Source organism: Amblyomma maculatum, chromosome 3, assembly GCF_055883805.1.
Source record: "Amblyomma maculatum isolate TAMU_Amacu chromosome 3, ASM5588380v1, whole genome shotgun sequence".
NCBI classification, from domain to species: domain Eukaryota; kingdom Metazoa; phylum Arthropoda; class Arachnida; order Ixodida; family Ixodidae; genus Amblyomma; species Amblyomma maculatum.
Window position 1 is genome coordinate 108,115,480 of NC_139346.1, and position 26,513 is coordinate 108,141,992.

At 44.4% G+C, this 26,513-nt stretch overlaps 1 protein-coding gene across 3 annotated transcripts in view; it reads left to right on the forward strand.

Annotated features, from left to right (window-relative positions):
• Nucleotides 1-21,374, forward strand: part of LOC146195516 (alpha-amylase-like) — a 35,380-nt gene extending 14,006 nt beyond the window's left edge. For 2 of the 3 annotated variants that reach the window (XM_084597853.1, XM_084597852.1), the window contains exons 5-8: nt 4,453-4,774; nt 5,802-6,177; nt 8,976-9,294; nt 21,270-21,374. In XM_084597853.1, coding sequence (XP_084453979.1) covers nt 4,453-4,774; nt 5,802-6,177; nt 8,976-9,294; nt 21,270-21,281 — 1,029 coding nt within the window. In that variant the 3' untranslated portion in view covers nt 21,282-21,374. The remainder of the gene's footprint in view (nt 1-4,452; nt 4,775-5,801; nt 6,178-8,975; nt 9,295-21,269) is intronic. The other variant, XM_084597854.1, reaches the window with a different exon arrangement.
• The last annotated feature ends 5,139 nt before the right edge of the window (nt 21,375-26,513 follow it).

Consider the following 26,513-nt stretch of genomic DNA (forward strand, 5'->3'; position numbering starts at 1 on the left):
TTCAGCTGCATATTTCCCTTATCCCTAACTGCTCCCATTCCAAGTCTCTGAATACTTCCTCTAAACAAGCCGTGAATAGTACTGGGGAGATTGTGTCTACTTGCCTAACACCTTTCTTTATGGGAATTTTGTTGCTTTCTTTATGTAGAACTATGGTTGCTGTGCAGCCACTATATATATCTTCCAGCACTTTCACGTACGGCTCGTCTACCCCCTGATTTCGCAATGCCTGCATCACCGCCGAGCTTTCAACTGAGTCAAATGCTTTTTCGCAATCAATGAATGCTATGTATAAGGGCTGGTGATATTCCGAGCATTTTTCTATCACCTGATTGATGCTATGGATATGATCGACAGTAAAGTACCGTTTCCGAAAACCTACTTGATACTTTGCTTGATTGCAGTTTAAAATTGTCCTGATTCTATTAGCGATTACCTTAGTAAATACCTTATACGTAACAGACAGTAAGCTGATCGGTCTGTAATTTTTAAGGTCCTTAGAGTCAGACCCCTTTCTTATGAATGAGGATAATGTTTGCATTCTTCCATGGTTCCGGTACCGTCGATGACCCCAGGCACTGCGTATACAGGGTGGCCAGCGTTTATAACACGATTCCCTCCCCCCGTCCTTCAGCAAATCTGTAGTTATATGATCCTCTCCAGCTGATTTCCCCCTTTTCATAGTTTCTAACGCTTTCTTGACCTCGTCCTTCGTAACTGGTGGAACGTCTGACTGTTTTTCCCTACCGCCAATCTCCTTACGGTCCTGACTACTTTGGCTACTGTAGAGATCTGTATAGAACTCCTCGGCTACTCTGACTATCTTGTCCATATTTCTTATGACGTTGCCCTCCTTGTCCCTTATCGCATACATCTGGTGTTTGCCTATGCCCAATTTCATCTTTACCGCTTTAAGGCTTCCCCCGTTCTTTACAGCATGCTCAACTTTCTCCATGTTATACTTCCTTATATCGGCCACCTTGCGCTTATTGATTAGCTTTGATATCTCGGCCAATTCGATCTGGTCTGTTGGATTGGAAGCTTTCATACTCTGCCGTTTCTTAATCAAATCTTTCGTCTCCTTAGACAGCTTACCGGTATCCTCTCTAACTATCCTACCGCCTACTTCTACCGCGCACTCAGTAATGATATCTCTGAAATTATTGTTCCTTGCCTCTAGGGTAATGTCGCCATCCTCAGTTAGAGCTGAATACCTATTCTGTAGCGAGATCCTGAACTCTTCTGCCCTCCCCCTCACCGCTAATTCGTTGATGGGTTTCTTTCTTACTAATCTATTGCGTTCCTTCTTCAGATTTAGGCTAATTCGGGACCTCATCATCCTGTGGTCACTACATCGAACTTTCCCGATTACCTCTACATCCTGCAAAATGGCGGGGGTTGAACACATTATGAAGTCGATTTCATTTTTAGTCTCTCCGTTAGGACTTTTCCATGTCCATTTTCGGTTCTTCCGTTTGCTGAAGAAGGTATTCATGATTCGTAAGTTATTGCGCTCTGAAAACTCAACTAGTAACTCCCCCCTGCTATTCCTAGAACCAATGCCATAGTCACCTACTGCCTTGTCTCCTGCCTGTTTTTTCAATACCTTGGCATTGAAGTCGCCCATTAGTACAGTATACTGCGTCTTTACTTTTCGCATTGCCGATTCTACATCTTCATAGAAGCTTTCAACTGCCTGGTCATCATAACTACATGTAGGTGCATAGGCCTGTACAACCTTCAGTTTATACCGCTTATTAAGCCTAATTACGATGCCTGCAACCCTCTCATTAATACTATAGAATTCATCTATATTGCCCGCTATATACTTATTGACAAGGAAACCTACTCCTAGTTGTCGCCTCTCTGGTAAACCTCGATAACACAGTACATGCCCATCCTTCAGTACAGTATATGCCTCATTCGGCCTCCTAACCTCACTAAGCCCTATGACATCCCATTTCATGCCCTCTAGTTCCTCTAACAGCACTGCTAAACTAGCTTCACTAGCTAGGGTTCTAGCATTAAACGTTGCCAGGGTCAGTTTCCAATGGCGGCCTGTCCAGCGGAGTCAGGCTTTCTTAGCACCCCCTGCTGCGTCACAGGTCTGACCGCCGCCGTGGCCAGTTGTTCCGCAGCCGCTGGTGACTGAGGGCAGGGGTTTTATGGAGCTTATTATAGGAGGTTGTGGCCAATTACTGCACCAGGGTGGCCAACTCCTGTTCTGGTGAGGGAGTGCGTTGCCGGAAATGTTCACCGGCATCAGGTCGCACCCCAAACCTGTATATGCAATTCCATCGACACGCGGATTTTTTTTTTGTCATCCGGTGGAGAATTGCGCGGACTTAAGGTTATGACGCGATAAAGACTTAACACACTCTCTGATTACAGACATGCCATTTTCCGCACAGTCGTGTCTTACTAATTGATGTGACTACAGGACATATATATAAACCTCTGCTCGCTTCCAATCTGCTCAAGCGAGCTCTTCATAGCAGTGAAAAACTAGTTCACATGCAAGAGATTGTGCGAACTCAGCGGCGAGCCGCAACTACACCGCGGAAAATTTCCAACACGTTCCAACTGCGTCGTTGTGGCCGTTCGAGTCGCCGCGACAGCTAAAAACAGGTTTTGCGTCGCCGCGGAAGAGATCGCTAGCCTTTTCGCTTGCATGTGAAACAGGATTAAAATCGTGAGTTCATATACCATCGGATGTCCAAAATTATTTTCAATTTCCTTGGACCGCAATTACTGAATTATTTTCATTTTCATGTTAAATCATATCTTACACATGGGCGGCTTATTTTGCATTGTATATAACCTAGATTTAACTGTCGTCCCGCTCTTTATATCTAATTTCACATCAGTATAGGGAGGGTGCTTGACATCCGGGCGCGGGAGCATGCAGCTATGAAGTATTGACAGGCGCCAATACGTCATATCAGGCGTTTCTTGCGAAGGCGCTTAACTATAACGTAGAAACAGGGCGCTCTCAGCTGATCGGGAGCCTGAAAACTGTTGAAGTGAGCTTGTCTGAAGGGAATTTCTTGATGGCATGTTGTCATGGATGGTCCATTTCGTTGGTAAAATCTAGTGGAGGTAATGAAGTCGGCCTTCACAAGTAGTCATTCAGCCCTAAATAGAGCAGCCGCAATTGGCACCGTCGTAGGTTCGCGTTCGTCGAGGAGCTGGCCAATGCCGTATCGTAGGCGCAAAAAATAGGAAAGCCACTTTTTTTTCAGTGCTTGCAAATACCTGCGTACGCATTCTACACTGTGCAATAAAAGGCACGGAGTGATGTAAACAGAGAAAACGGTTATCTTTACATGGAAGGCGCGCAAAATTTCTTTTCAGGTGATCCGGTCGTTGGCTGCACGGTGGCGCACGATGCTTCTCCGCAGCTGATCCGTTGCTAAACTATCACGAAGGAAATAAACGTCTCCGCTAGCCGCACTGATTTCCGCTAAATTGAAGTTTGTACCTCGCTTACATGCTTTCGATAGATTAATTTGTTAGAAATAACTGATTGCACAAACAGTCAGGAATTACCTGCGAAATACCGGCTGAAAAAAAATCTTTTTTAAGGCATAATAAATATGTAAGCGACTAGAATTCATCATTTACTTATAATTATTGGCATACAGCTCTAACAGTTATGACAAATCTAAGACCCACGTAAGCTCCGCTTTGAATGGTATGACACGAAAATGGTAATTGCCGTTGTCTGCCGGCTCTCATAGCTGCTCCTGTTTCCCGTACGTCCACTGCGCTTATAATTAAATCACTGATGACTCAATTTGTGCGTCTATTATCTCCCATACACTTATTAGCATGCAGTCCTAAGCTTGCGAATAATGTGAATTACGAGCCGAGATATATTAAATCTTTTCTTAACGAAAGCCGTACCAAACTGGCTGCGCGGCCCAGGAGAAGCGCGTCTGACTAAGAGCAGCGCATGTTGGATGCCCATTTCGCACTTCAATCTCAAAACAAAAATCCCGAGTTGTCAACTACGACCAACTCAGCCATGTCACGAGATCTCGTGTTCGGCACAAAATCCGCCGACTGCTCAGCGCCTTGCCAAGCTCATTGACTGCTACTGCCTGTAAAAGGAACGCACATGTTTCGCGCCCCCAACGTAGGCACCAACGCCAGCACCATCGCCGGATTTTCTAAACAACCGGCACTTTAATGCTATCGTCTTACTAAGTCAGGTATAGCTGCGAAGCGGAGGTTTGTGGTGGCTTTTGAGCAGCATGCATTGTGACACATAGTGCATGATTACACTGTCATTCGTCCCCAGATGTTCAGGGCCACGAAAGCGTTTATGGGTCACTCAAACCCCTTTCTTTGCGAAGAACATTTTCGAGGTGAATCCTTGCGCGCTTTCAAACGTAGAAGTGGCCTGTGCACAGCATGGTGCACTGCAAATATCACAAGAGCTTCACGCAGGTCCGCAACTGCGAACTAGTCGGGCTCCGAGACTTGAACCTGGGTCGACAGCACGTTCGAACCAAGGTAGCAGACTATTTGAACCGGCTCATCGGGTTCGGCGTCGCCGGATTCCGTGTCGACGCCGTCAAGCACATGTGGCCGGCTGACCTGGAAGCCATTTACGCCAGGCTCAAGGACCTCAGCACGGAATACTTTCCTGCGAACACCAGACCATTCATTTACCAAGAGGTCATTGACCTGGGCCACGGAGAGGCGGTGACTCGCTGGCATTACCGACACCTGGGAAGGATCACGGAGCTCATGTACGGAGCCAAACTAGGTACTGGAATTGTAACATGCCTTTATTTTCAGCCTTTTTCATGAGTCGAGGAACAATCGAAGTGCATTCTTGTAGTACACAATTTAGACGCCACACGATAATTTAGGCATTGTTTGCAGCTTTCTCTCTTTACCCATATTTTGTGGCCACTTCTTTGTTCTGGCTTGGTGTATTCCCTTAAGGCGACGCGTAGCAACTGCATACAGAGCCAGCTTGCCGACAATCATAAGACACTTACAAATGGTAAGTAAATCCCTGCTACAGTTGTGAAGCTTGTCAGCAGATGAGTCGGAACTGCAAGTGACTGAATTGTGATAAATTGTCCAGGTAGCCGTTTTATTCTGGTTTCATTTATGCTTGATTCATCAAGGGACTCTAGAAATAGCAAAAAAAAAAAAATACATGCCCGTCCCTGGACAAAAAAATGTGAGAAAACAGGCCACTAAGTATTTTCGCTCACTATTTAAGCTGTGTCGGGAGTCAACTAAAAACATCGAAATTCCTAGCCAAAGTTTGTCTGTTGCTAGGAAAGCAAAAAACTGAGACAAATAAAAGTTTATACGAACCTTCAACTATGTAGGCTCAGTGGTGAGTTCATGGTCACGAGATCAAATCCTAATCGTGGCGGCCATGTTTAGGTGGAGATTGTGCGCTTTGAGACCACGCTGTATAAATATTTTCGAGGACGAAATTAACAGCGCCCATTACGCTTCCTTTATTATTAACCTCGTTCCTTTTTCCCCTCTCACGCGGCGCAACTGTGACGTCCACAGGCATTTTACGCAGGTATTACGTCTATCTTTTTCTGAGTTCCATTGTGCTATGTGATGTGAGCGCATGTCAAAGAAGCCAAGTTGGTCTAAATTTTCGAAGCCCTCTACTACGACGCCTCTCAGAGCCTGAGTCGCTTTGGGGTGATAAAACCCATGAACGAAACTACACAATTTTTGAATCCTAGTCTTCGTTTCGTTTTTTATACCTCTACACATATGGACGTTCAAGCGTAAACATTTGCTTGTTTTTCAAGGTGCTGTTTTGAGGAAAAAGCCGAACATGCTGCTAAAGTACCTCACAAATTTCGGCGAGTCCTGGGGCTTCCTGCCCGGCGGTGATGCAGTAGTTTTCGTTGACAACCACGACAACCAGAGGGGACATGGAGCAGGCGGTGCAGATATTTTGACTTTCTTCGATCCTCGCCTGTACAAGATGGCCACCGCTTTTCTACTAGCCTGGCCGTACGGGTTGCCACGCGTTATGAGCAGCTACCGCTGGCCTCGGGACTTCCGTCACGGCGAGGACCGGAACGCCTGGTACGGGCCGCCATCCGACGCCGAATGGAACATCGAGCACGTCATTCGCAACCGTGACAACAGCTGTGGTGGCGGATGGGTCTGCGAACACAGGTGGGAATCGTTTGTCTGTGTTTTTCGTTAGAATGAATACAATAAACTAATAATAGATATGATGAAGGGCACATAACAAATGACCAGAACAGATATCCCAGCCACGAGCTAAGTCATGTTAGCAGACCTGAAATGTTTTTGGTCCGCCTAGCAGCTCAGTGGCGGTGCCATCGTGTGGCCTATTGACAAGTGATGCAAAGACCAAGAACCTAGACGACCTATTTCCACTTCCGTTTGCCCAACCTTCGGAGCGATTGCAAGGAGGGAAAATAAAAGTATACAGAAAAGACAGTGATCGTAAAGTTACCAACTCATGGATTTCACTGCTCTATAGGAGACAGGACAACATATGTAAATATCAAACTATCTATCAGCAGGACTGACCTGCAGTTTATAATGCATTACAACTGCTCCAGCACGGTTCCAGTTTCAGTAATACTCGTTATTTTCTCTTGCAAGCGCACCAAATTTCAGTTTGTACTATATGTCCGGTTAATTCTTTCATAGAGTTATTGCCTTCAGAAAGAATTAGTAATGAAAGTGGTTAGTTTGCTACGTGTGCGGTTTGATGGCTTCAAAATGATTTCAGCAGGTGTCTAGTCTGACGTCAGGTTTTCAATAAAAATCCTTGTGAGTTTTTTTTTTTTTTTTTTGCCTTAAATATTTTCAAATTGTGCATTTTATTGTTGCTTTTTAAACCACAAGCGTAATAACTGAACAGCGATGGAGTATAAACATCTTTTTTTCATGGAATCTCACCTTTCATGTTTAGAACAAATTGACCGCACTGCATGTTCCACAACATTTGCAATTTTGGCCAATTTTGCGCTTTGGTTGGGCTCCCTTACAGTTATGAGTGCCCTACGGAAGGTGGTGCATGATATTTATCGGCGAACTGTGGACATCTTTTGTTATGCTAGCTAGTTCGTCCTTCAAAAACTTTGTCCTGTGCACCTGAGCGTACTTTCTAGATCTTTGCGCCATTTTGTAATTCTTGTTTTATTTGGCACACTTGCCACAAGGCATAACTTCGGTACGCTTTATAAAATAGGAAATCATCTAAAGTATTTTCTTGTAGGAAGCGGAAAAGGCTCAGGCTTTTTTTTTTTTTTTTTGGTGTTGTTGGCTAGCCACTTAGAGAAATTCTCTTCTCTCGTGGCCGTCAGTGCCAGTTCCAGTAAAATTCGTGCCCTTTAAAGCCTTTGTCCTGCACAAGTCCCCAGAAGATCGCGACCATCCACCCTTAGAGCCGTTGTGGAGCAATCTGGACAGGTGGTGGGTCGCTTCAAAGCCCTCAAGAAAATCAATGTCGTATTGAGGGCTTTCTAGACACTTGAATGATGAGGCAAGGGCCACTCGAATCCTCCAATGATGCGAAAATGAAACCAAACATCACCTGAACCTCATCGCGCCCGGAGCAGGACTCTAAGCATGGTTGCGCGAAGGAAGACGGTTTCACCGCGTGCTGACACCCATTGGAAGCCTTGCTGGTTAAAACGGTGATTAAAGGGTTATTGGCGGTAATGTTGCGATAGAGAGCGCTTACAACCGCAACTGGTGTTCGGTGCGATGTCTCAAATAATTGCAGCGTCATTGACAGATTTGACAATAACGCGAAGTGTCCTCCAAAACTTAAATATTGTTTCTAACGAGGCCGCTGCTATAGAAGACAAGAAGTGCTCGGATTTTCAGCGTATGCGTTGCATAAAGACAGTCCCTGAGGGCAGGTATACGTTCTTGTGCGTGCAGAGAAAGCAAAGTCATGCTGGTGTTATTTTCTCAAGCGCTGATGAAATAAAATAAGAATCAGCGAAGCAGTCTCTAAAAAGTGGCAAAGCTTTCGCGAACACCGCATTTCTGGAGAAGCGATTTCTAGAAACACAAAATTAAATAGAGATCAAGCAAATTTTGCGCGCTTCGGAACTTGCCTATTAGATAAATGCCAATAGCCTATCACGTCTCGCATGCAGCATCAACGCAATTAGTATTTACCTAGGATAAAAAGTACGCGTCGATGCCTTGTTTTGTTAATATCAGCTTAAATATCCTTGTTTGTCGTAACCTTCAGGCGCTAAGTAATACCGATGTCAGTGTACTAAGACAACAAACGAGAAACTTAGCTGTGTATGTCTGTATGTCCGTTTCGTTATTTTTCGTGACGTGAAAAGAACGTAGTCACATATGTTTGTTTTTTTCCTACAGAAGAGATTTATTACCTCTTTCAGCTGTAAAATTCCGCTTCATTATATGCATGTTACCGCATCTAGTACCTAGGGTGTATTCCAGTGTGTTTGTTACTGCATCCTTCATTGTTCAGAGTGTGATCAGAGCTTTCGGAAACCCTATATATTGCGGTGAATTAAGCCAAAATGAGGCCTCAATTCGATTTTTCTTCAAATACTACTCACGGGGGTAACTTTAGCGCATTATATCCTAGGGGACGAACAGTTTTCACTTTCCAGTTTGTCCAGCAAAGAATAAATGATTGTTTGACGGCGCTATACTCTATTGTATCAAGACATCGCCAGATATTAAGGAAGTTTTCCGCTGAGTTTGGCGTGTCTTGGTAGTGAGCTTCATAGCATCGTTTTAAATAGCATTTGTTTTTGCCAATTAAAATCAATTCATGTGCTGTAGTTCCTTAAGCGGTATGTGGACGGACTTAGAAATTTATGTAAAATCATTCATCGCATAGTAAATTTGTACCTGTTATTAGTGCGGAGTTTCTGGCATTGCGCATGTAAACACATGCCGGCACTTTGAAATTGCTTTGTTTGTCACCTTGGCTCTTCTCCCAGGTGGCGCCAGATCTACAACCTAGTCGAGCTGCACAACATCGCAGGTTTTATGCCTGTTAGCAACTGGTGGGACAATGGTTACCACGCGATAGCTTTCAGTCGCGGTAACGCCACGTTCCTCGCCATCAACAATGAGGACTTCCGCTTGGACGCGGTTCTGCAGACGTCCTTGCCACCGGGAACGTACTGCGACGTCATTTCTGGCAGCAAGACGTCCACCGGCTGCAGCGGCAGGGTGTTCACTGTTCGCGCAGATGGCAAAGTTGATCTCACCGTGGACAACTCCTGGGAAGATCCGATGGTTGCCCTGCATATAGGAGTAAGGGTCGCTTTTTTACATGCGGTTTGAGCTTTTCGCGCGCCGGCAAGTTGGCTGCTTACTTTGAATTGGTTATGATGGTCACATGCAAGCCAAGAACGGTGCGCGAATGTCCTTCAAGGACATTCGCCAGTAATGGCCCCTTGTCAGTAATAGCCGCCTTGTCGCCATCGCCTTGCACTCCCTGTGATTTCACGCATGCAGGACCAATCGGATTAACTCAACATCCAAAGAAATCGTGTATTGCTCTTCACGGAAGAAACTTTCAGTGCATGCGTTCGCCTCAAAGTATGTCGTATCTCTTGTTTACTCTAATTCTGAAACGCGCCTATTCGGCTACCACCATTGCGAGGCTACTATGATGAATATAATATCAGTTCAAAGCAGCTATTAATAATCATGCTTCTGTATAACTTACCACCACCGCAACATACAAAAGTTTCTTCAGCACAAAATTTCCTTTGTTCAAAGCTTTTATTTAAAAAATGCTTAAAGGTCTTCCCCACAGAGAAGCTCATTGAGTTAGGTATGCGTAATCGCTCGGTAGTTTATTCTTTCTCATACGTAAATGCATCGGGGGATGCAGTGAACAGTGCAAAGTAAGTGTAAATGCAGTAGCGAGGCACAGAAGCCGTTAGTGATTTTGTCGGCAATAATATAACTAAACATATGCGCCGCTCCACTACCGCTCTTTGCATGAAAGGAAGACATTTACCCCGCATGCACCATCACAAAAGAATGAAAAAATATCTCTGGTTGCACGCTCTTGAGCTTTCATTATTATTTATTTCACTTGTATTCACATCATTTCTGCATTAATGTGGCGACAATCGCATCGCGTCAAAAATTCTAAGCGCGGTCCCGAAACTGTTATTCTGGTTCAACATACGTGTAAAACATTTTCCAATTATAAGTGAAACTTCCCATTATATAAGTGGACCTTCCACTTTTAACTGGTACTTCTTTCACGCGTATGTTAAACCAGATTAAGAGTGCAGTACAAAGCCTACCGCCTCAATAAAAGCTCAGCCGGAAATTGTTTCCTGGAACCTGGCGGCCGCTGGGTAGAAGGGGTGCGGCGTTTCCGCTCGCAGTCCCAAATGTCTTTGAGGAGTGAAGGCCCTCCTCGCAGTGCTCGGCCAGTATAGGAGTGGGGGCCGTCCTGGGTAGTCCGCTTTGTCCAAAGGGCTCGCGACTAGCTTGGTCGTCACAGTCCGCGCAATCGTTTGGACACATGGTATTCCGGGGCCTCCCCTATTACGGGGAAGTTGAACAAGATGTCGCGAAGTGAAACTTCCCATTATTAAGTGGACCTTCCACTTTTAACTGGTACTTCTTTCACGCGTATGTTAAACCAGATTAAGAGTGCAGTACGAAGCCTACCGCCTCAATAACAGCTCAGCCGGAAATTATCCCCGGGAATCAAAATTACTTCATTCAGCGAGCTCCGCATATTACTAATAGAGGCCGGAAAAATAGCGCCTTAGCAGTTGTGAATAACATGTAGATTTTTTTTTGTTTTTTTTTCGGCAGGGGGGGAGGGTGTGATCGCCAGAAAGATAATATTACAGCTTAACAGCTGCAAGAAGACATGTATACCTGATTACTACACGCTTTCTCTAAGAGATGTTACTGAAGTGGTTCTTCGCTCTGAACAGCTAGAGTAGGTGAGATCAAACTGTACATTATGCAATGTAATAGATGCAGAGTTGCAGGCGCAATCATTGTTGGATATCGAGAGTGGCGCGCACTATTACTGGCGAAATATATTACCTTTACAATCACAAATCAGTCACTAGCGCTCTCACAGTAGGAAGGTATTAAAACAGGTTGTGCTAGCCATCACTTGTCCTCTCCATTGGAGAACACGAGTGACAAAAAAAAAAAAAACAACAAGGCTAAGGACAAGACATCAGAGCAAGAAACGCACGAGGCAGAATCATCTGTCATCAAGGAAAACTATTTCAGGACTTGTTAAGTAACATCACGGGGCGCAGATGCACATGGTAATTGATTTTGCAATATAATACGCTTCCTTAAGCTCGCGGGAAAATTCATTTGGGTGTATAAAAAGAATAGTGGTGCTAACAAATTTTGGCAGCCCATCGCTTGCGTTTTTTGAGTAAGAATCAAAGGAGGGGTAAGCAAATTTGGATAGGCTAAGAGAATTCTTGTACTCCATGAGGCGTATATTAGGCATCAGCCGGTTTGTCCGATGTAAGCATGGCCGCAGGTCGTCGCAATTTTGCACACAACAGTTATGGAGCATTCAACATATATGTCAACATGCCTGGGGACCAATGCTTTACTGACGGAACAGTGTGTAGCTTCCACCCGTTTTATTGACGGCCGCGCACAGATGGGAATCTTGGCATGGACGGAGAACATTATGTCAACATCACAACGTCCACCCACTTTTCTGAACTAATGAGAGGTTGCTACGCATGTATGTTCAGGATTACGGTGCTATTCAGTCTTGCACGTTTTCGCTGGTTCCTGGATGTGTGGGACGTAACGGAATTTGCGGACATCTCACAGAGACGCACTTTTCGGGAACCCCCGCACTGTCAGACTAGTAACCTATTCAAGAAAAGCTTTTTGAACGTTATGCCTACGTGAGCTCACAAGGGCCAATCTCAGTACAAGAAACGGCTACCCCATGTTTAACGCGTTTGGATTCAGCCGAAGTAGAGGCTAATTCATCAGCGGCTCTTCTAGGAGCGAAACCCTGGCGACAGTATCAGGCAGAAAGCGCAAGTTGAGAAAAGTTGGCGCTTTCGTTACGAAGCTCGAAAGTAAATGTCAAACCACTCAAGTCCACTTGTCCAAACGTTGGCTCGACCTGAGAATTGATGTGCCCCCCCCCCCTCCCCATTTATCCTTGTTCAGTGCTCCTTCATACACTACTTGTTTAACACATTTATTCAACAAAACGTCTTGATTCGAGCACACTATTTTGAGATAAAGAAAAAATCATCCACATGCCTAAAATACTATGGGGAACTTTTCGAGCTAAAGTGCATTAGACGAATGCCTTGGCAGCGCCACTTCGACTGCCAATGACTGTCAATTTGCCACGGTTGGCGCTTCCTTTCTGCCTCCCTTGCTTTCGTCCCAGGTGAAGCATTGCGCCGTCGCAAACGCTTTCGTTTCGCATCTCTTTCTTTAGTTCCAGGAGAAGCCTGGAGCCGCCGTTGATGCATTCGTTCATTGGCCTTCCGCCGTTTGATGTTGGGGGAATACGCCTTCCCGCAGTTATCCGAACCGCTTGGTGCGGAATCACTAGGCCGCTTAGAAGCCATCCGAATTACCCACTCGAGTGCAACGACACATCTAGCGAAGGAGCGCCGTCGCAGCGCGTATTCGGTCAGCCTGCCGGTGCAGGTGACGTCATTGTTGCTATGCGCATCTGCGCATGCGCTTCGGCACCGCCACCTGTCAGAAGGTTCTGCGCCGTTTGCCTAACAACTCGCTATTGTCGTTACTCTCTACCAGGATAGAAACTGCCGTGTTGTTATTATCACTAGAGGCTTTTTCTTCATCTTCGTCAAGCCTTTGGACGTAACGGACGGACGGTCACCACGAGTATGAGAGCTTAAAGGCTTTCGCTTCATATCTGTGGGTGAAGTTCGATGAAGGTTGCTTTTGTTTCAGTCTATATGACTCACAAAAATAACACAAAATGGAGGCGCAGCCCTTGAAGGAATGCTTGCACAATAGTTTGAATATCCTAGTTATTATACCAACCCACAAAGGTTGACTGCGAAATAAAGACTGGAATTTAAGAAAATGCTCCGTCTAGGTGCTACAATTAAATCTGAAGTTAATTACATCATTATCCTCAACGACACTTCGAAAGACGGATTGCAGCAGGGCGATGTGTGGGACAAAACAAATTGCATTCGCAATATCTATATAATATGCGATACATCATTCTCGGTTTCCCCTACTGCCCGACACGCTTTGAGTTCCGCAAAAAAAGAGTTGAATCACTTGCAGAGACGAAATATGCCACTGAGGGTAGTTGGACACTGTGCACGTTCCGTTTTTGAAAGACGGTGGCATAAAAAGGCATATAGATTTATCTGTCTTTATAGTTACAAAAAATTGCAAATGGAAACCTTCTGATTTGTTAACGGCATGTCACAACGTAAGCAAATTTAAACTTTTTAGACATTCTACGTATGGCACGCTCTACCACCTTCTCAGGAGAACAGGCACATCCTTAAGTGGTTTTAGCAACTGTGCAGGGCTTATCAGGAAAAAACCTTCTGAGGAAAAGAGGCACAGCCTTAAGTGGTTTTAGCAACTGTGCAGGGCTTATCAGGAAAAACACCCAGCTGGCATAAAGGGAAAGAACCTTTCTATGCCAGAAGATGTCACTTAAAGATTGTAGGGAACGAGATAATTAATGACCGACCCCAGTCACCTGTAATGCGGTGTCTATACGTCAAGTCGTACGCAGAATGCAGACCCATTTCGATAGGTGCGTCTCTCTTTTTCCTTCAGCGTCCAAACGTACAATACTTCTGGCCACATGAATCTTATCAAGGACAGAAGCGAGTGTTTAAGAGAAATTTTTACCCTTTTTTCAGGACGTACAAACGCAGAGTCGGCACTTCACAACCTCCAATTGAATGACCTTCCTCTCAGGGGCGGTTTCTCTTCTCCGCTTGGGCAGCGTTGGGCTCACAGTGTTCCAACGAAAATCAGCCATTTCTTGCCATGTGGCCTTTCAGATGGAGAAGGCTTGTAGTGCTGGTTCGTTACAGATGAACGCTCGGCGGGTAGAGTGAAGGCAGAGGCTCCAGAAACGCACTCGGCGCCACCGCTCAGAACAAGGAGCTTACAAATACTTCGTATGCGGCCTGTTGAAGGCAGTTGTGGGCCGCACAAGAGTTGAAGACCAGGAGAACAGCGGCCGAACCTGATGTGCCATGACGCTGTTCAGGCCCTGGAGACGGTGATGGCAATTAGAAAAACCAACACGGCTGGGTTGTTTATATTCTGATGAAGAAGCTGCGATTCCATTGCAGCAGAAATACATTGAGTTAATATGCGAAGTTGGGCTAGTCTTTATGTATTCATAGTAAACGAGCGCTAAAAAGCCGAAAGCGGGAGTCAAAAAGATCGGAACAGCACTGTAACACTCACTCACAAGTGAATGGTTTATTCGAAAAAAAAAAAAACAGCATTGAGAGAACAAGAAAAAAAGACACAATGAAACCCTAACGGCAAAAAGAATAATGCTGCATCAGGGATCCTAATCAAGACGGGGTGGCAAGTGCAAGACGAAAAACACAAATCAAATCAGAGTGACTCAAAGCAAGAAATGCACATACCAAAGCGTATAGAACACCGACAAAACGTCTTAGCAGCTTTATGTGCCGTATAACTCCTAAATATTTAAATTTGCCTTCGTTATCGCGTGCCGTTTTCAGATCAGGAGGTTTCTATTTGCAAATTTATTCTCCCGATGAAAACTCGTAAATTTATTATTCCTTTCTTTTGTAACTGTCTCGGAGCGCGAACCGTGGCATCACATCGTATCCCGCTCGTGGCAACTTACTTACGCCTTTCTTGTGTATGTCGTGCAGTTTTTCAAGGATGAAGGCCAGGGACGTAGTATGACATTGAAGATATATTCTATTTTCTCCCACACAACGCCCTGCTACAATCTGTTCAGCGCTGAACTGCTGAGAATAACTGCGGGAACAACTCGCATCTAATGATCGAACGTCGGTTGGATATTTCCTTCAGCTGCTCTCTTCTTATTTGCAGTGAACCTTCGTCGGATGGAGTAATAAATTGAATGTTCAAAGCCCTGGTGCACACATTTCGACATTTTGCTGAGCCGTATATAAATAAAAATAAAATCGAACGTCAAGCAGCTTTAACAGTGCGTATTTAAGTACACGGATGAATGTTTAGGTTTCTCAAAAATTGGCAGTTTGCACAGAAATTTGAAATGTGTTCAAGGAAAGTATTTCTAGATCGTCCACCACTATTGAACTTTCAGCGCATCAACATTTCCAGTTTTTATACATCATTTGGCACTCTTTGTCTAATCATGTCTGCTGGTGTTTTGCTTCCAGAAGCTGTAAAAAGCTAATAAATTATGCTTCCACTGCATCTAAAACTGCTCAACATGAGGTAGTCGTTTCTTGTCTGAGATCGGCCATCGTAAACCCAAGTCTGCATACCACTCAAAAAGATTTTCGTGGACAAGTTGCTAGTTTCAGAGTGTTGGAGTTCCCGGCAACGTCCTCTCAAAATTTGCGTAACAGGCTCGGAAGTTCCGCCATGTACCGCAAGGCTGCTAACCAGCGCTAACGTGAAAAACGTAGAGTCGCCGTAACGCCGTACAATTTAGAAGAGCTTCTCATTTGCTCAAAAATGGTAGGTGAACATTGTTCTGTTGAAACAGTTTTCTCCGCCCCTGGGAAGCTTACCCGTCTGTGTGGCACCGTCGAAATGGATCCTTATTCAAGTTGACAGATATGTCGAAGGCTCAAAAAATATGTACAAAATTTCGACGACCTGCGGCCACGCCTATATTGGACAAATCGGCCGATGCTTCAATATACGCTTCATGGTGGGCGATAATTATTTTATTTAAGACATCAGACTTGCAGCAAGGCTTGTATCAACTGAATCATGGCGATTGCAACGCTCTCTGTGGTGTGACCCGAACCATCAATATCGACCTCTACACCAAATAGATCCCACTTGCGTCTTTCGGATTCCTCACAATTTGAACAGGTGGCATCGAAACTGTCTACACAGAATCCACTTGAATGTGTCATACACAAACTACTTCCTACATAAAATAGGCATAGCGAGCAGGCCTCTGTGCTCTACATGTGATGTGTGTGAAAATTTTGAACATTTAGTAACCTCCTGTCAACGGTTTACTGCACATCACAGGACACTGCGCAATAATTTAAGCTTACCTAAAGAAACAACCTTGCGCCTTGAACATGTCCTGGGTCTTTGGTGCGACGGATCGTCTGCTGCGCGAGCTATCAAGGCCTTACTAACGTTTCTGAAGGACACAGGGTTGATCAATACCCTTTAAAACTCATCTGTGTGTGCTTATGTGCGTGCGAAAGTGTGCGACACCGATTCTCGTTTTTTCTCATTTATTTCCCCTTCTCCTCTCACACTCTGTCACCCTCATCCCTCAACCCTCATCAGGAGTAGCATGCCAGGCTTACCACCAGGCAGACATCTCCTGTTGCCATTAAAATATCTCTTTCTCTCTCTCTCTCTCGAACTTGGCTCACTAATGCCCGGTTTCTAACGATTACGAAAACGCAAACGAACCTAGCCAAAATTTGAGAACACTATTGCTATTGTTCTTTCTACACACCAAAGTGAATGCATGCACGAACTTATGGAAATGTATTACTTCGCAAAATTAATTGACACGGGCGTCAGCACCTTTTCAGTCACATTAACGAGCCCTTAAATAGCTTTGTATGATGCCTCCTTATTTTGATTCCGCTTTTCTTTCTTGTGCAAATATTCTCTATTTGCATTTTAATGCAATAGCCTTAAAGGCCTTGTCGCTCATCACAAAATCCTTCATAAGGCAATGTCGGCGCCGATTTTGTGAGCCAAACATCACCAGCATAATGCTGTAAGGCGGTAGCTAGCAAGGAGCATGAGCGCGCACTGACAGGACGTGGGGTCTCTGATGGTTTGTTTGGCCGGAGCTTCCAATTCTGGTCTCCTTCCACACGGGAGGATGATATCACAAGCTTTCAATTCTGGTCTCTCCTTCCACACGCGAGGATGATATTACAGTCAGCCTGCCAGGACCTTTGTATTAACGTTACCCTTAGGCAAAGCAGGCACGTTCTTATGGCGAAGTAGTGCTGGGTGGCAGCCTAGGCTATCGCGTCATACCCTTAACGACGGAGCTTGTCTCGACCAAAATTTTAAGTTGTGGGTACTGCGTGGGCGGCCTCCTCTTATTTGCTATCCCTGGTGCGTAAATTGAATATAGCTTTAAATCTTAGTAATATATGTGAATAATGAAAATAAACAAGACATAATTTGAAGTAAAAAAGGGTAAAGTCGAAAACGGATAAAGCGAAATGTTCTCTTTACTGGGCCATCAGCTATTCGCCATTGTCTGAAAACAACGCATTTGCTAACAGGAAGCCAGCCGTTGTCGCGGTACGTCGGCAACGTAGGACACTGGTAGCAAAACATGAAGGAGACGAACTTATTCGGTATGCTTGGCGTTCGGGGGGCTTAACTATACCGAAGGATCGATTTAATGCATGAAATAGGTTGTAAGTATGTTGGCTACAATATACCACAAGTACCCGCTTTATTTAAAGTGTTTTCTGGTCCGTGTTACATGTGAGCGGAAGGTCTTCAGACTGCTGTAAACAGCCACGTGACCGAGAACCTTATCGGGTCCATGAGAAGCTATTTACCAAATATATAAAGCGCGCACAAGGAGTATAGTTACCATGCAGCGCTCTCGGCGCGCATAGATTTTTGAGCTAGCTCATATCATTAAAACCCAAACATATTGGCGTCTGAAAATAATGCCTTTCCTATCCCCACTCACCTCAGTACATGAAAGCGCGGAAGGAAAAAACAACAAGAAAAGAAGTTGCGTAGGCGCCCTACCATGCACCGCCCCGCGCGTGTCAATTGGGAGCGTCTAATGAGCGAGTACATCCCCCAAGCCAGGATTACCTCATTGAGGAGAGAGCATGCAGGAGGTATCACTGTAATTGGTTGGAAGTGGTCGCCAGGGACATGTTTCAAAATTAATTTGTGAAGAATTGGTTCTGCGGAAAGGCTTTATATATTAATCGAGTACTCACAAAGAGCATCCGCATGACTTCGTTGCATATTAGAATATTATCGCACGTGCCCTTCAAGGGCCTTCAATTCCCGTCATAACATACTTTTTTATTAACTCATGCCATAAGCGTGACTTTAAAAGAGAAAACTGCATTATTTTGCCTGTAACACTCTCACATCGGCATCTACAACGCTGCGGAAGCATCTGTATCAACCGCCGTTGATTAATTAAGTTCAATTCAATCGTTTATGCTTCACTCTAATGTTATGCTTTTACTCTAATCAACGTGGCATCTCAGTATGTGTGTGTGTGTGTGTTTGTGTGTGTGTGTGTGTGTGTGTGTGTGTGTGTGTGTGTGTGTGTGTGTGTGTGTGTGTGTGTGTGTGTGTGTGTGTGTGTGTGTGTGTGTGTGTGTGTGTGTGTGTGTGTGTGTGTGTGTGTGTGTGTGTGTGTGTGTGTGTGTGTGTGTGTGTGTGTGTGTGTGTGTGTGTGTGTGTGTGTGTGTGTGTGTGTGTGTGTGTGTGTGTGTGTGTGTGTGTGTGTGTGTGTGTGTGTGTGTGTGTGTGTGTGTGTGTGTGTGTGTGTGTGTGTGTGTGTGTGTGTGTGTGTGTGTGTGTGTGTGTGTGTGTGTGTGTGTGTGTGTGTGTGTGTGTGTGTGTGTGTGTGTGTGTGTGTGTGTGTGTGTGTGTGTGTGTGTGTGTGTGTGTGTGTGTGTGTTTACATTACACATTTAGTCCATGTCAACATCATTACTTGAGTCAATTTTTTAAAATTCGCTCTCCTGCCTATATCAGGCATGCCGAGGTAGTTCAAAAGAGGAAAAGACTTCAGTTCACCTAGCATGGCACTGCTTTATTCTTTTCTGAAAACATCACAACTTCCGTTCAGGTAATATAAATGACACTTCTCTCAAAGCCATACCGAGCAAATAGTGCACCGCGATTTTTTTTAATTCAAGGTCATTTCAAATGAGGTCGCTAAATATCGGCGGGAACATGGGAGAAAAACAGTATTTAGGTTTCATAAGGAATAAATGTTTGTGCATGTATGATTCTTAAAATGTTGCTCATTTTCCTGAAAACCTGTACAGTGCAAAACGACAGAAACAAACTAAAAACGTTTCGCTCAGATGCCAACGAGCGGCAGACGCACACACACAAAAAAAGAAATTAAGTCGTACGATGCCTCAAGCTCTTACTAATTATTATTTCTTGATACTATCTACATTCAAATTATTTTCTGTCTCAGAAGAAAAAAGTATCAGCAAATTGCCACTGCCTCAATTTTCACTTACTATCTTAAGGTATAGTTATAGAGTGGAATGTTGAGCTAATTGGTCTGCTGACACGGTGAAACACGCAAGTATTATTGCTACTTTGTTAGTAAACATTATTAACTCCTTAGAAACAAGTTAAAAGCATGATCGCATTTAGTTTTTATGAACCAAATGTCCCTAGTTTCAGTTTATTACTGACGTCATGGGCTTGATAACTTTACGCTTCTCTCATCACAACATTTTCATCAAGGGTCATGATTGTGAGTAGCGAGCGCTAGACAAATTTTAACCGAAGGCCATATTTTGTAACGCACTCCCATAAGAAAAACTTACTACTACCTACTGCGATTGCGTGCTCTTTCTTGACTGGTCGTTTCCTTGGTTACCGACGCCTTGTTGTCGCCGCATGGGGTTTACTGCTTGATGTCACTGGTTCGCGGGCTCGTATAGATAAAAGCAGATCAACATTTTCTCGTATTCTCAGTTTGCCCAACTTTCCAACATACTGCATGCTGCTGCCTCTCATTACAAGTAGTAACGTCACATTGAACGTCCTGATATTTACTTAATATGCGGGATACCAAAAAGTTTACATGCAGTCCAAAGAGGCTAGCGACGTGTGATAAAAGAACTTACTAGACTGTTCTAAAAAACTATTCACGTTTATTAAAAAAAACGATCTGTTGAAAAAATTATGGACATTCGGTTGCTGATGTGAATTTCATTCCTATACGTTTTCACATTCGTAGAATGCAGTTGCTACGAGAGGATAAAGCTATCCCCATGAAGGGCTGCATTGTAATGCAAAGGTTCGCATCAGATATCTGTTGCTCTAAAAACTAAGTCCTTGCTATTCACTCTTTGCTGATTATCTGATGCCTAAGTAATACAGGCACAAAGCACGATAATTTATCTGTAGAGGCAAAATTGTACAATGGTCCGGAAAGTATTATGCACAAGGAAACGTAATGTTGGCAGGCAGTCACAAATCAGGATTGTGGCGATAAATAACTAGAACGAAGAGAATTGGAGGAGCGCGTATGGAAAATCTGATATTAAATTTTCTTTTCCTAGTATCGCTCAAGAGGCAGGTAAATAACTCCTGCATCTCACCGGTACTCGCCTATGAGGCAGAAACGTAGAGGCCAAGGAAAAGGTATAAACGTAGATCGAGGAGAACGCAGTCGTCTACGGAAAGAAAAAAATATTGATATAACGTTCAGAGACAGAAAGAAGACAGTGTGCACCAAGATAGGAACCCATGCCATTGATATTTAGTCGAAGTCAATAAATATTCATCTATTACATGCCATGTAATATAAAGGGGAAATAACTGCTGGCCGCTAAGGTAATTAACAGATGCAAGTACGAAGTGGGCACAGTCTGCCATAACACCACGTCAGTTAAAGAAATATGAGAGGGATATCTCCCGCTCTGATTTTAGTAATCCTGATTATGGCAATTTTTTCCTTGTGGCTTAGTTGTTTCCAATTTGAAAAATTGTACAATGCATTGTCTGCGCATTGCTAGGTCTAGCTAGCAATGTGTACAGCAATGTCAAACAAGAATATACTAGTATGTACTGTGAGTTATTGGTCAATGTAAGCCTGATTTCAAGCAACGCAGCGGTTCGGTGTTTTTTGAGAATCAATAGTAAGCTTTGTACCACAACGGATTAGTGATTGTCGGGTTAAATGTATAGTGCACGTGTTTCTGTCTAAGAAGAACATTTGCAGATGATTGATGATGTTATCCACATTGTGGTATTCGGCTTTTTGCTGTCTGCGGCGCGCATTAACTGCGGATATTACCTGCATATTGTGTGAAAACGCTTTAACCTTATTTCTTCGCAATATGTACATTTTTCAGGCAAAACTTTGAAGCAGTTCGGGATTCGCAAGTTGAAAAATGCTTTCAAGCTCAACGTCAAGGTGAATGTTTGTTGCCACTCGCAGAATAAACCCGATTTTTTTTACTTTTTGGCTGTGAAGTTGTAGAAGGACAAGCTTATTAATTATTAATTTAAACAGCGCGAGCACGAAGACAAAGGACAAGATAAAAGAAAGCCACAGTACAAGCGCTGACTCACAACTATGCCTAAGCCCTTTACTCCAAGGCCCAGAAAAAGCAAACATGAAGAAAACGAAACAATCACGTGAAACCGCCCCTGGGTTCACCTGCTTCCCGTGATTGTTTTGTTTTCTTCATGTTTGTATTTTCTGGGCCTGGAGTAAAGGGCCTAGGCATAGTTGTGAGTCAGCGCTTGTACTGTGGCTTTCTTTTATCTTGTCCTTTGTCTTCGTGTTCGCGCTGTTTAAATTAATAATGAATAAGTACCAACTCGCCCAACAAAGTATCTTGAGAAGGACGAGCGTATCTAAGCCTAGTCCGCCACTATATTCTGCATTACCAGAGCGTACCTGATGCGTCCAGGCTTCTGATATCAGCTCATCGAAAGGTAAGACTTATGTACAGCAATATCGTGAGAGTGGGCCGTTCTGCCGTGGTTGGTGTGGTTCGGGTTGTGCCTTCTGAGCAGTTCCTTGCATTACTCCGGAGGTCCGACCCGGTGCTTCAATGAGCACAGAAGGCTTCTCCTGATTCCTGTGGAATCAAACCGCTGTGAGACTTTTTTGAACGAGAAGTGCAGATAATCTCCATGGTTTAGGACTAGTCAGAACTCGAAGCCAGTAAAAAGTGGGTGTACATAATCACAATTATTTACACTATAACAATATATGGTATTATTAAAATATATAATACAATTATTACAATATATGGTAGGTATGCGATAGCATTATAACCTTCATGTTTTAAGCTTGAAATTGGTGTCTTTCTCTCACGGCTTTGTCTGCGAGCCTCTTCTCGTCTTCCAGCATCCATACAAATTCATCCAACTGTTTTTTAGATGTTATGTTAAGCTTTCTTTGGGGGACACAGACACAAGGAACAAGATAATATTGCCGTTAATTATTCAAAACGTTGTACAGCTGCCTGTATGCGGCCTTATCATGTCACTCATTAATCATAATATATTTTCGATGCGCCACTATTGGCGCGCACACTGGCAGACAACCTTAGTATGTGGGAGCAGCTTCTCTGGTTTCAAAGATGTATTATTCTACTTGCGTGGCAAGCTTAGCCGAAAGTCAGCTACCAGTAGTGACAGAAGGGGATGGGTAATTGGTGTCCAGCTTTCGCCTCTTTAAGCCAGAGCATGGATCGGAGTCAGGATTAAAAAGCTAAGCGAACTTTATACAGAAAGAGACGATACAGAGTAATTCACACAAAGACTTAGAATACAAAGACAAAAGGTTGGCAGATAGGCAATTCAAAGCATGCAACTAAACAGGGCTTCATATAGCACCGAGGCTTCACATCAATGAACAATGCACAAGAGTGCCAAAATAAATAAACCCCAAATTGTTCACCGGACACAGTCGCAGACCGACATCTGGAGAGTCAGGATGCGGCTGTCCCGTACACGAGCGCCGCTCCCTTGCAGATGAGTGGGCTTGCCGAGCAGCGGGTGTTAATCCAGGGAGGCGACCAGTAACACTGCAACAATCATGCAACACTGGCTCCAACACTCGCTGGCTGGTAGGTTAACCTGCCGAAGCGACGCAACCTCAATAAATGGAGCGCTCCGTGTCTGTCACAACGCGCCAAGACAGGCGCGCACGTATACACGTAGCTTGGTCAGCTTCGGCCGAAGCTTCTGAGGCAATCCGGATGCATTTCCTGCCGGGTGAGTCCTCGCCGTCGCTGAGTGATGAGGAGGGGGTGACGTCGATGCGCGCAAGCCTACGCACTCTCCTCGCGAGGAAAAGGAGACATTTCACCAACATTCTGAAACCCTCTACGCGACCCGCGCGTGCTTCCTTCACTCTGCGCTGGATCAGCGAAAATGTGCGTCGATTTCGTGACGATCACTTAGCGCAAAGTAGGATTTTGCGCTCCATGTTTCTTCGTGCTCGTTGTCACTAGACGCGATGTTGTCATTTTCCTTGTTGAGAAAGATCCGCCGAGAGAAATCGCGAATGGTTTCAGCCAGTCGCGTATGTTTCTACTCTGTTCTCGGTGGTGCTAGTCACCTTTTCCGCCTTTATCTACATATTTCTGTGACCACTGGCCATTTTTGGCTCGACTAGCGCCGAGCCAATAGTGTTGGGCGAGCACGCTTGCTGCTATCGCCACCGCCAATTGCTTAGCCCTTTTGCAGTCCCAAGTCAGCCCTGTAAAACGTGAGCGCAGCTCCAGTCACACTTCTCGCGAACGGCATTTTCAATACTACCTGAAAATGCGATAGGCTTGGCTACCGTCAGAAGGCGAGTTTTTTCTCCAACGGCGATTTTATTGCCGCTGCGTTGAAACTCCATCTGGTCAGAATTACTCGATGGCCTCCCGTATGCCACGTCTCCCCTTGCCTACGCTACGGTTCAGCACGTTATGCATCGTGTTCTAAAAGGGTACAGAAGATTGTGACCGTGTGTTTGTCATCTATTGGTTACACAAGAGGGTATGAGCTTCGCAACTAAGGAGCATGGCCATGCATGAAGGGCAGTGTTCGCTACTATTTTGCAACCATTTACAGCTTTGCCATTGGCGACGCTTAGTCACATGCTCTCTGAATGCTGCGCACGACACCTATATTTGCTGACATAGCGGCGCCTTGAAATCAGCAGCATTGTGTAGCTGAGGCTTCACAAGATTACACTTCGGAAACTATAGCTGGACTGGATGCTACTTCCCCATCTATTCTTTTCCAATGATTCGAGGACAGAGTCTCGTTACGGCCATCTCATACTCAACAGCTGCGTCGCAATCCGCAAAAATATAATGACACTTGAGCACATTATCCCAGCACCAAAAAAAAAAAAAAACGAACAGCGAAGAGACCATTTAGGCCGCCCCGCCGGGGTGGTGCAGTGGTACGTCGCCCGACTACTGTGCCGGAGTACCCGGGTTTGATCCCGACCTCGGCGGCTGCGTTTCGATGGAGGCGAAACGAAGAAGCGTCCGTGTGTTATGCGATGCCAGCGCACGTTAAAGATCCCCAGTTGGTCGAAATTACTCCGTAGCCCTCCACTACAGCCCCTCTTTCTCTCTTTCCACTTTCACTCCTACCTTCGTCCCTTTCCTTACGACACGGTGAAGGTGTCCACAGAAACAAGTATGAGAGATAGTGTGCCTTTCCTTTCCTGTAAACCAATTATTACTTAGGCCTAAAATCTGTCTTCAATAGAAATATGTGTGTCAGATCCCAAGCACCTCGCCAGCTCCCACGCTCCTTTCAGAAAGCAGAAAGACTTACATTCAGGCCTGGATAGAAGCTCAATCTTAATTTCTTGAAAATCGGCCCGCGTTTTACTCTTTGTGCTTTGAAGCACATTGATTTAGGAGCACGTGACAGAAACTACTGTGCAGCTTTTAAGCAGTTCCAATCGTTACGGTAACGTACTGAAGTACTTAAGAGTTTCTGTATTCATTTCTGAAAGTCCAATTCATCAATTATTGGCTGATGAGCTCCAAAGTCAGTGAGCTGGATGCAAGTAGCTCCAGGAAGATCTGCGATTTCATCGCATTTTATAGCTTCCATCTTAAATATGGCTAGGCAACAGGACTACCGTCGGTTACGCAATTTAGGGAGTATGAAACGTTTTAATTTACATTACTTCACCCTATCTGGAGAGGGAGTAAACTGAATCAAAAAGTAACTTATTCCAGCATAAGCGCGCCGTGCAAGAGCCAGCTTCGTTAGTCGCAGTCGGATGAAGTGACACTAACGTTGCATTAACTGCAAAATCAATTATATGGAAGCTTCCTAACCGTGATGATACAGAACTGATCTCGGGAACTTATTCCTTGTTCGGCATGAACAACTGGATCGAGTACAGATGTGTTCAAACGCCAAGCTTATTTTAATGACATCGATATTGTTGCTTAGTACAATCGTCCATTATTCGGCGTCAGCGCACTTGTAATAGTTGTTACAGTTAAACTTTACTTGAACGAGCTTCTAGGGAACTTGGAGAACTCAGTTTGCTAAAATTAAAATTCGGTCAACTGCAATACGTGCGTGGAAGCTTGTTTCCGTAAGCTCCAACAAACATCGAGCGCTGAAATATACCAACCCATTTATTTGTCACGGCGCTCATTTGCAAGTTACGAATGCAGTGTCGTTTTTTTTTTTCAGCACTTTTGAACTCAAAAACTCAGTTGCCTTAGATTTAGTCATTGTGTCGAAGCTCCCAGAATCTTGTCCACTGCAACAGTCTGCTCGGCAGCAAAGGCCTTCATTGTCTCCAACGGATCACTGCTCAAGTAGTTAATGGTTAATCAGCATACATAGACAGAACCTTTATCAAAAGTTTAGAGTCCCGAGGATTTGCTTTTAAGCCGTATATTATGCCTTTTTTAACAATCGTGGAATTCCTGACCATTGGAGAGGGTAGGACGAAAAATCTTCCTGCCTTCAGCAAGTTTGGAAACCTCGGATCGCATTACGAGCCCATAATATGGCTCAGAATTAGACGCCCTGGGTTCTAAATTCTTGATAAAGGGTGTATATCTATCTTGAAGTTAACGGCCTAGTAGTGCTAAGCTATAGCTATGGCTGGCTATGACTCTGAAGCCAACTGAGCGTACAAAGCCAGGTATGGATTCTGCCGGCTACAGACTTGTTTTGATAGACAACCTAGTTTAAAGCGAAAAGATGGCCACTTTTCGCCAGGCGACTTTAAAACTTGATTGCTAATGTAAAAATGTGCAATAAAAAGTGAGGTTTGTACTTGCCGAAGTTCTTCGTATGACGTTGGAGACACCGAATGGCGCAGCGGAAAATGTTCGTACAACTGAAATGAGCGAAAACTGAATTTAGTTAAAATGAAGAGCGTTAACATAGCGCTCAGTGGAGCTTCAATGGAGAGATTTAATAAGTTCGTACAATTTAATGCTTCTTTCAAGTGATGTTCGCTCAAGAGTTATTCTAATTTATTCGTTAGCAGCCACGTTTTGTTGCGGCGGCGCGTTCTCTTTCGTCAGTGCTAGCAGGCTACGGCAAACATGACCGCCGAGAACCCTCCCTTAGATGCCTTTCATATTCGCGCCTAA